An 11,520-nucleotide genomic window follows, 5' to 3' on the forward strand; every position below is an offset into this window, starting at 1 on the left:
CTTCCTTCTCCACCAGCTTCTCCTTTCTCCCCTAATTCCTCCTTCTCAACCACCTTCTCCCTTCTCCCCTTCCTCCTTCTCCACCAGCTTCTCCCTTCTCCCCTTCCTCATTCTCCACCAGCTTCTCCCCCTCCTCCTTCTCTACCAGCTTCTCCTCCTCTTCCACCACCTTCTCCCTTCTCCCCCTCCTCCTTCTCCACCACCTTCTCCCTTCTCCCCTTCCTCCTTCTCCACCAGCTTCTCCCCCTCCTCCTTCTCCACCAGCTTCTCCTTTCTCCCCTAATTCCTTCTTCTCCACCACCTTCTCCCTTCTCCCCTTCCTCCTTCTCCACCAGCTTCTCCCTTCTCCCCTTCCTCATTCTCCACCACCTTCTCCCCTAATTCCTCCTTCTCCACCACCTTCTCCCTTCTCCCCCTCCTCCTTCTCCACCACCTTCTCCCTTCTCCCCTTCCTCATTCTCCACCAGCTTCTCCCCCTCCTCCTTCTCCACCAGCTTCTCCCCTCCTCCTTCTCCACCAGCTTCTCCTTTCTCCCCTAATTCCTCCTTCTCCACCACCTTCTCCCTTCTCCCCTTCCTCCTTCTCCACCAGCTTCTCCCTTCTCCCCTTCCTCATCCTCCACCAGCTTCTACCCCTCCTCCTTCTCCACCAGCTTCTCCCCTCCTCCTTCTCCACCAGCTTCTCCCCGCCTCCTTCTCCACCACCTTCTCTCTTCTCCACCAGCTTCTCCCCCTCCATCTTCTCCACCAGCTTCTCCCTTCACCCCTTCGTCATTCTCCACTAGCTTCTCCCCCTCCTCCTTCTGTCCTTCTCCACCACCAACTTCTCCCTACTCCCCTTCCTCATTCTTCACTAGCTTCTCCCTACTCCACCTACTGGAGGCGTTTTTATCTAAGCAAAAGCGCTTTACGGTTTCGCAAATCTTCCATTTACCGGGCATTTATCTAGACGGTTTCGTAAAAGCGCTTTGGTCGTTTCTCGTTTTTATCTAGACGGCTTGCGAAAGTGCTTTGCGAAACCGTCGAAATCGCCCAGCGAGCGATTTCAGACGATTTCAACATTCAATATGGCAGATAGTCAAACGTAAGTTATTAAGTAGTTTTCTTAATAAATGATTATATAAGAATAATAAGTTAGTCGAAAACGAAAAATATAAATTTCTTCTGCAAATCATTTTGCTGGTCTGCCATCTTGCATTGTTTTTATGTAACAAAAGCGCTTTCACCAAACCGCTGATCACGTGATTTAGGAAACCGATTTACCGATTTCGCTTAGATAAAAACGCCTCTGTACTACTCTAAACTTCCTCCGGCCTGCGTGGAGTGCGTGCCGTGTGCAAAATGTTAAAAATGTTTGCCTAATTAGCATATAACTGCTGATATGTCCCTTCTTAGCGCTGATATCAGCAAAAGGTAGACATTTATGCTGAAATGGACTTTTCTTAGCACTGATATCAGCAAAAGGGAGACAATTATGCTGAAATGGACCTTTGTTAGTGCTGATATCAGCAAGAGGGAGACATATTTGCTGAAATGGACATTTGTTTAGCGTGAATGGGCGTTTATTCTGCTGATATAAGCTATTTGAACATGTTGTTTGTATCAATCAGCAGTTGTTTTGCATCAATAAGCACTTATTCTGCTTGAATCAGCACCTATTTAGCTAAATCAGCATATTTAGGTCCATTTAAGCAATTTTTAGGTCCATTTAAGCTAAAATTATGTCCATTTAAGCATATTTGTAGTATGACCTCGTTCGTATTCAGGACCACGTGTTACGTGCACCAGTAGACCGAATAATTCTTTTATATTTTGGTGTTGGTTATTGGCCAATACAGTGCACCAGGTGTTACATACGCAGACCATTATTTACATTTGTTACTAATGGATAAAGAAACAGGCTACACGTACTGGTTTTAGGCAATATCGAAACTAGCCCTATATGTGTTTATGGTGGTAAATTGTTTATTAATATTATATATTATGAAATATTATTAATTATATTATAAATATAATAATTTTTAATATGACGACCAGTTTGTGTAAAACGCCACCTTGGCTGTTAATTCTTCAGTCAGTGTTCAGTGTTCAGTTGTTCTATCTTCATTTTCGTCTGCTACACAGCCTTACTTGTTGAAGTTAGTCTTTATTCTTTTCGCTATCATTTTTCATCACTATTTTACAATTTCAACATCATAACCTCATAAAGACTACTCTTGGACTAAGTCGAAGACGGAGAGAGGCAAAGTTCAAGTTGAATTTGATCAACAGACAACTCACTTACTCACCTACAACTTACAGTTACACTGTGGCCGTGTGGGTGTGGATCGTAGTAGCCGGCTAGAAAAAGATTTAATTTTGCTATTTAGGTTTACTAAATTGAATAACCTGAGCGTCTGTTACTGTAATTTGATACTTTGGTATCTACATTTAGATGTGTGTCATTCAATGTTTTAACCTCTGCCAACATGGCTGTCTTTTGGGCTTCTTTTATAATAATTATTAATATCATAACGACCAGCTAAATTCCACTAGTGTAGGTTCCTTAGCGCTCGACATCCCATAATATTGAGCTTAACATTTCTGAAATGTTCTACCATTAAAAGGACTACGACAGTGTGTGCATGAATTTCAATATCTCTTTTCTCGGGTCACTACACTACACTCGACCTAGCCACTGCAGCACACAGGGCCTTGCATGGGTGGTTGAAAACCTCAAGGTCTCCAGGTCTACAGGGCTCCGGTAATAGGGGGCATTCCAGGAGATGTCCCATAGTCTGGTCCTCCTCGCAGTCTTGTATTTCGCGAACTCCGTACGTGTATTTCAATGATAAATAATGTATCGTGAAATACTAGAATCACAGGAAGTACCGTACTAACCATCTTTTTTAGACCCGACAGTAATTAAAATAATATATTGTAGTTTACAATCGTATCAAGTTATTCTGTAAAGACATTAACTTTATTTATATATCTTAAAAACTTATTTTATTCTTATACACGTAACAAAATTTCATTTACACAACAAGCATTAGCTAGCAAAATCTAGCATTACAACCATAACTCATATATTATGTAACTACACAGGCATGCACAATAATGACTGCGTACATGACTATTTCCTTAGTGCAATCGGGTCCAGGAATGTGCAAACCAGGGACACAGAGCTACATTATACATGATTTATCAGGAAAGACATTGAAATTTGCCAAAATATGCTCACTCAAATCTTTGTATTTCCTTTGATGCAAACAACCTACCCTGGGATAAACCATACCGGGTACTACACTGAATACATAAAAGTTTGGCCGTGGCTATGAGTACAGTTACGGTACACCTCAGCTCGCAGGCTATGCATCTCATGCATTTCATACACGATCTCATGATACATACAGGAATAAATGAACTCAGACTCGTACTCTGTCTCTACACTTTCTAATGGACAGCTATATGTAGAACTTGAAGTATATTATTAATTTTATTATTTTGATTTATTTTTTATCTGAATTCTCTTAATTAAAATACCAATGCAAAGTGGAAAATCTACATGTATATATCTGTCCTCAAATATAGGAATACCTTGCGTTAATTATAATATAAACATGTAAAATACACTAGTAAAAAAGTAAAGCAAATATGTCTGAGGTTTAAACCCGGCTTGCCTAGGTAACAGGAAACACCAGTAACTGCTCAGTCATTGATGCCACTAGAAATCCTTTCTTATACATATAAGAACCTTATGTGCCACATAAGAACTGAACGCTGAGGCGCATGTGTAAGGAAGATGCCACACAAATAAGACTTCAGGTGTCGTAACACGGCTTCCCTACCCGTATACTATGTAAAAACACTACAGAGTACTTAACTTAACCAACATTTCATGCCATTTTTCGGTGCGCAGGCCATACGTACACAAGGATTGTCGCATGATCTCATGTGAAATGCTTGACCATACCTGTTGCCCGTGAGCTGAGTCAGACAGTACTCGTACACGTAGCCACTCTGTAAAGTTTAGAAAGCTGTTGAAGCTCAGGTAGAATAATGACCATGGGTAAATCTATTGTTATCCAAGTCAGTATGCACGATAACGTACACACAGGATGTATATGCCTAGGTGTATAGGTTTGATTCCTACATCCCTTAACGTAAACTGTATTGTCGCTAAACATTGTCACACACAATGTGACAAATATATCAAGTCAACTGTCAATCAGGAATTTGCATTCAAATTCTGAACACATGGTTAATGAAATGATAAAAGTCTTTTCTCTTCTCACGGAAAGCGATAAACTAACGTATCTGATAATCCAACTAACGGTTTCTTCTAAAGACTGAGTGTACAGGAGCAACACCTCCTCAAGCACAGTTCAGATCTACAGCTTGATACATGAGACTAAAAACTATTTCTCCACATTTTATTTATAAAATCATCATTTTACCTATTGTCAAAAAATACAAGTGATTTTCCATAAAAAACATTTCGATAAAATTCGACAACAGTGTCCACACTTGTTCATAATAGATGGCTATTTGGAGAAGAAGTTAAAATTCAATACTTGATTATCTTTGGATGATAACTTGGTTGACTTTTTTACATACCAAGAAACTGGCCAACAACTCATGCTGGCACAGCCGCCAATGAGCACAACTCAAGAAACAGAATAATAACACTAGAAAGAAGCAGTACATGGTGTGTACAACATATGGATAGTGTATAACGGGGTCACATGGTGTATAGGCAGGTGAGGATACACTAATACCAAAATACTAGGTGTCAATGAATAGCGAAGGTCTGAATCTTGTAATCTTAATGTATTTTGCTTGTTAGATTTGCAGTATATGGTGCTAGGTATAGATGTGGGGTGGTAAATAGCTAGATATCACCTATACATCCAAAAGCTGCCTTTAGAAAAAAGGTATTTACCTACAGATGAGCAACATTATAGGAGTGTGTAAGCTCCAGAAATCACTGGGTAGAGTTGCTATGTTACATGAATGGTACATTCGTCTTTAACACAAAGTGTTTATAAGGCAGCCTTGAGTTTCTCTCACAACACAGTCAAGAGGCTATTGCAGCATGAGTGCTTTCAGATTGTCTTGTAAGATCGTGTCTTTGACGGCTTGAAACACAAACTTGATATTTTCAGTGTCAACAGCCGTCGTGAAATAGTGGAAGAGTGGTTTATTTCTCTCACGACGTGCGGAGTCGAACATATTCCTAATGAACACCTGAACGTCTCTTAAATTATGAGGATCGCCTTCAAATTCAGGATAGTAGTCTGATATCGCAACTTTCTGTACTTTCGACTCTAGCAAATCTTGCTTGTTTAAAAACAAAATCACTGACACATTCGTGAAGCACTTATTATTGACGATTGTTTCGAATATGTTGCGCGATTCAATTAGACGATTGGTGACACGGTCTTCCAACAGCACTTGGTCGAATTCACTGGAAGCCACTAGAAAAAGGATCGATGTCACTGATTCAAAGCACTGAAACCACTTTTGCCTCTGTGACCTTTGACCACCGACGTCCACAAATCTGAATGGAATCCCCTTGATATTTATCACATATTCCGTTACTCCTTTTGTAGCCTTTCGTGCATGCAGGATGTCTTGCTTTGTTGGCATATAGTTCTAAAAGCAACCAGTAAAACGTTATATAGATATGCTGCTATATAATTCCCTATCAACTGCCAGATAAAATTTCTGGCAGTTTAATGGCAAAGTAAGTGTTGGGTGGAGTTTAATTTGAAAAACTGACACCTTTCGTAAAAGAATATGGAAAACGTACATCATGTAGAATTTAGGGAAATTGCATCAAGCAAACCAAGAAGGGCACCCAAGCCAATTTACTGCTGCAGATCTCAGCCAAATTTTGCAAGCATTACAGAAAGTACAGAGGGCAACCATGTCACTTGCTATTTCTCTTATTGCAGGCACATTGACACATGGCATGGGTATAAATAGCCAGGTTATGTTATTTTTAATACGTGTTTTATATTAACTGATTAATTACCTCTAATGAAATGAAACCATTTCTACCTGGAATAGTAATCAATATTATATACTAATTCATTTGCTAATTTAAAGCAGTATTTATTATGGATGAATGGAATAGGCAATGTTATACATTACTACATCACACGGAATTAAAAATATTAAATTTAATACTTACGGACTTTCCTATTCTTTCTAATTCATCAAGAAAGTAACTAATTGAGTCTCCCTGAAAAAGTGTAAAATGGAAATGTAGACCCATGTAAGAGTACATGTAATACAATCATGATTAAAAGCTTACACACGATACAACAACAGTATGAATGTGTATCAAGAGTACATAATAGAGAAGAGTATGACACTGTTTTAACAGCATTTTGCATAGTTTTCAACTTGTAAATATTCTATCAATATGTGAATAAATATATTCAAACTTTACCTTGTTTTCGTCTATGATTCTCCCTTAATCATATGACACCAGCAATTTACCTGAAAATCGTATGTGTTCTTCAAAAAAGTTCTTTGAATACGACATGGTTTCACACAGTTTTCCCAAACTTTTGCATCTCCGCGGCCAAACTTTGTTATCGGATTAGTGTTCTATTGTCTCTGACGGGACGCTGGGGGCTGCTGGGGATATTAGGCATCGAATTGTATTTAGTGTGTATTGCGTTTCCAGCGTGCTAAAAATAAATGTGTGCTCACGGCGAGCTAGCAGCGGATTTGAGCTGTGTTGCCATCGTGTTCCTGATGATAAGAAAGCGAAACAAGTGCTGTTACTGTGCTTATCTAATATCCCCAACAGCCCCCAGCGTCCCGTAGTTACAACCTGGTGCTGCCGCCGCTATATCAAGTTTGGCCACGAAGATGCAAAAGTTTGGGAAAACTGTGTGAAACCGTGTCGTATTCAAAGAACTTTTTTGAAGAACACATACGATTTTCAGGAAAATTGGTGGTGTCATATGATTAAGGGAGAATCATAGACGAAAACAAGTTAAAGTTTAAATATATTTATTCACATATATTGATAGAATATTTACAAGTTGGAAACTATGCAAAACGCTGTTAAAACAGTGTCATACTCTTCTCTATTATGTACTCTTGATGTGTATGCATACATGCTCACTCCTGTGTTTATGTCTGCGTGCGTACGTTTCCACTCTTGTGCCTCCATGTGACCTTACAATACTGATTTGACTATTACTCTATATATCCTGAATATAAACTGTATTATGAATTAATAACAAGTGCCGCGGAGCGACAGCGCTCATCTAACGTCTACTGCGGTGACTCTGTGGTGGAGTGGTGGGATTCTAGTAAACCTTGTTAGTCCCAAATGTGTTCACATACGCGCCGAAACAGTGGAAGGCACAGGGATGGTATCAGGAACCTTCTCAAAGGAATGTTCGTTGCGATCGTTATGAAAGTTGCCACGAGATGGCACATACGTTTAAGTGTCTTAAGATTAAAGATGGAAGCTCCCATCGTACGTAGTAGCAACAACTATTTGCAAGACAGAATAGGTAAGCACTCATCCATTTACCTACGCAAGCCTACAGGCTCAAATAGAGAGCTGCCACCTGTAACTAATTAACGCAGGAAAAAACTACACAGTATTATCACCACTACATGCACTGGCAGTTGCCACTGGCAGTGGCATTTAAGTTACATGTAACACACCGACAGTACAGAATGCCATAGAAATTATACGATTTAAGGAGCATAAACCTTCTTCAACCAAATTTAGCTTTTGAAATTTCACTGTGACATTGTAGCCTCATACATCCAGGCATGCATAGATTCTACTAGCAAACCCGGCAGTCAAATTCTTTCTAACAGTAAACAAATCCATGTTTAACCCTCCTCTTGAGGGTCAAAAGGTTATCCGACACTTACTCTTCGCATGTCAGCAGAAAGTACATTTCATGGTCCTTTCAATAAAGCCATAAAAATGCTAGGTCACCGCTGAAGCAAAAAAGGTTTTCAATTGCTCCGTCAGACCATGTCCTCAGAAAATGTGTAAAATCTGCCCTGTGCCCCATTGACCTTTGACCTGTGACCTCCAATTTCGGCACAGTGATGGCTTTTCCTACCATGATGCTATACACCGACTATCACGAGCCTAGGTCGAGCCGTTTAGATTTGTGCCGCAATTCTGCATTTCCTCCCTATACCTTAAGTTAAGGAAGGAATGTTCCCCCTTCTTTTACACCTCTTGACCTTTGACCTTTGACCCCCAGCTTCGACATCCCAACTCGTTTTCGAATTACCCCCCCACGTCCCGAATATCGTGACCGTACGTCGAGCGGTTAAGATTTGTGCCCAACTGTTGACGGACACACGGACGCACACACGCATGGACGCACGGACGATCATACGATTCTACAAGCTGCATCTGACTACGTCAGATGAGCTAAAAACATTGTAGTGTGCAATGCTCTACGTTGAATTCATATTTTCAATTACAATAAATTGCACCACATTAAAAAATTTGTGGTAAAATATAATTTAATTAATTTTTTTGAAACAAATTTTAAATCTGCTGATAATCGCTTCATTGCATCGCCAGTGGCACCACTACATATATCGTCAACTTTCAAACCTTACACACGCTTTGCCTAATTAAAAATAATAGTGACATGCAAGATATTGCGTACCTTTTTTCGAAAAATAACGAAATAAACGTCCTCCGTCTCTAGCCTGTGGCTGACAAGTTGTTTAGTGCAACATTGTCCAGGGATGCATATATGCATCCCTGGACAATGTTGCACTAAACAACTTGTCAGCCACAGGCTAGAGACGGAGGACGTTTATTTCGTTATTTTTCGAAAAAAGGTACGCAATATCTTGCATGTCACTATTATTTTTAATTAGGCAAAGCGTGTGTAAGGTTTGAAAGTTGACGATGGAGATATAAATATGTCCAGAAGTCCAAGGCTGTGTACCAGAAACGAATAACTACAGCATGTAGCATGTGTAAATACAAAATACCTACATAAATCATGTGTACATACAACATGCAAGAAACATGGCCTGGGGTCAGCAGCAGCTGCTTCAGCATAGACCTGGGCAGGCTCTAAAAAATTTCCCTCAATGTTATTTTTACAACAGATTTCATGCTAAATTTAGTCTGCATCCAATATGCCGGTGTGCCTGATATGTCAGAAAGCCTACATATTTATATTCAGAGTCGTTATTGAACCGACTGGTTGATTACCAGAATTTCAAAATCGAAAATTTCACGCACTGACAAATAACAACACGTACCAGTCAATCAGTAGTCTTGATTGTTTTGCTGTAACAATTTTGGCGGCAATACAAGCTCGCCACATATATAAGTTAAGAGCACGCTGAAGCACGCTGGTATACGTCGTAGTACGGTGAGGTCGTCATGCACAAAAATTTTCGACGTATGCCAGCGTATGCCCATACGTCCTGCATACGTGGGCCATAAGTTGTAGGTAAGTTATGCGATCCTTGACACACGTTCACACACGTTACTTGTAAGTTACTCATAAGTCGAAATACATCGAGATAATGTCTAGTGTACCCAAAACTTATTTCTAACCTATGAGCAACGTGCTTTGAAGTTTGAACCTATGTGCAACTTATATCAAACTTATCCCCAACGCATATTGACGTATGTAGACGTATTTGACGTGTTCCGGACGACCACAGAACTTACTGAACGTGTTTGTAACTTACAGCTACCGTATAATGGCGTATTGGCAGCGTTTTGGGGAATTGGTATATAAAAATGGTATTGGCATGTTGATACTGCGACGGTGATGTTGCAGGCTTTCATTTTTAAGGGGCGCGATCGCGCTCGCGCTCCACCGCGCACCCGAAATTGTGCCATGGTTCGTGCATCATCGCGCCTCATAAAAGTGGTTGAAATCGCGCACCAAAAGTATTAAAGTCTGTGTATTATGTTGAAATAGCACTCCATAGATTTGTCAATGTAGCGGGGTACAAAAAGGTTAGCGACACACAACAATTTGTGGTGTGTAAGTAACTGAACGTACGGCAGAGGTACAGGTTACTACCCTCTGGTTTATACAACTAGACAACAGCATCCAAATATAGGTAGCTACACGGTAGCCACAAGTTACCTGCTCGTTTTCCACTATACGTGGCGAGAAGTGGTTTTCTGCCGACGTGAAACAGTTGTAGGGCTGGAGGGGCTACATACGTGGCTACTACATACAAGTAATTTGGCTAGTTTGTTGATGGATTGTGATGATATTTCGTGCTGAAATATGCAGGTACATGGATTAGAGTGTCTAAGGATGAAGATCAGAATAAATAAAACAAGTTTATCTTTACATCTGATCAACTCTTTTATTAATCTGTGTGCTAGTGTTGGGTTGTTGGATGAAAAGAATGTAATCATGACGAAGCCATTGAATGAATGAAGGTGAAGATGAATGATAATCAGTGGATTGACATGACATCCCAATTTTCGTTTTGGATTTCACTCTAGACTGAAGATTGGTCATTATTCCATCAGCATACCCCAAGAGGCATGATGGAGAGCCCTCAAGGAGCTCTCCATCATCCCTTTTAAGGGTGTGATTTTTAGTGGAGCTCTCCATCATGCCTCTTAAGGGTGTGATATTTTAGTGGAGCTCTCCATCATGCCAATCCCGCCCTACCGTGCAGACAGAACTAACAGATTATTGTAATAACAACACTGCGAGACAGGCAAGGAAGCTAACACGACTCTCTGTGGCATAAAAGCCGAGGTACGGCACGCACAGGCGCAAAGACTCGTGCACAGTCACAGAGTCAGGATGCCGGTGTTGCCACGAGGGCATTGGGTTTGTCCAAGCACGTGCAGCCGAGCTCCTAATGCGCACGCTCGCACGCACGCGTGTATGTGCGCGCACGCACGCGTGCCCGTGAACGTGCGTGTGTAAGTGCGCACACGCGTTTATCTGCACGCACGGGTGTACGTGCACGCACGCGTGTACGTGTAAGCACGCGTGTACGTGCGCGCATGCGTGTATACGCGCGTATGCGTGTACACGCACGCACGCGTGTATGTGCGCGCATGTGTGTACGAAAACGCACGCATGTATGTGCGCGCATGCGTGTACGTGAACGCGTGCGTGTATGTGCGCGCATGCGTGTAGGGGGGCCTACGTACACGCATGCGTGTACGTGCGCGCGCGCGTGTATGTGCGCGCATGCGTGTACGTGCACGCACGCGTGCATGCGTGTATGTGCGCGCATGCGTGTACGTGCACGCACGCGTGTGTAGTACGGCGTTTTAGCTTTGAGATGGAGACATGGGGAATTTGGCACATCTCATGCAAATGTTCAGATAGCTACATACTTAAGAGCACATATAATCACTCCTACCTGGTACCTTCGGACATTAGTCGCGACCGGTCATTATATCCACTACCCGCGTCATAAATTAGTTTAAACTTAGTTTAAATTTCATAAATAAGTCACTGCTGAAACAAAAAAGTTTTTCAATCGCTCCGTCAGACCATGTCCTCAGTAAATGTCTAAA

The 11,520-nt window shown here is 41.2% G+C and overlaps 1 protein-coding gene across 1 annotated transcript in view; it reads right to left on the reverse strand.

Annotated features, from left to right (window-relative positions):
• Positions 1–2,934: 2,934 nt before the first annotated feature.
• LOC106804728 (guanine nucleotide-binding protein subunit alpha-12-like) overlaps positions 2,935–11,520 on the reverse strand; it is a 15,866-nt gene continuing 7,280 nt past the window's right edge. Inside the window, exons 2-3 of the mRNA XM_014806040.1 lie at positions 6,178–6,228; positions 2,935–5,636 (exon numbers count right to left, since the gene is read on the reverse strand). Of these exons, the coding sequence (XP_014661526.1) occupies positions 5,067–5,636; positions 6,178–6,228 (621 nt within the window). The 3' untranslated portion in view covers positions 2,935–5,066. The remainder of the gene's footprint in view (positions 5,637–6,177; positions 6,229–11,520) is intronic.

The sequence above is a fragment of the Priapulus caudatus genome, unplaced genomic scaffold, assembly GCF_000485595.1.
Source record: "Priapulus caudatus unplaced genomic scaffold, Priapulus_caudatus-5.0.1 Scaffold84, whole genome shotgun sequence".
Lineage (NCBI taxonomy): Eukaryota > Metazoa > Priapulida > Priapulimorpha > Priapulimorphida > Priapulidae > Priapulus > Priapulus caudatus.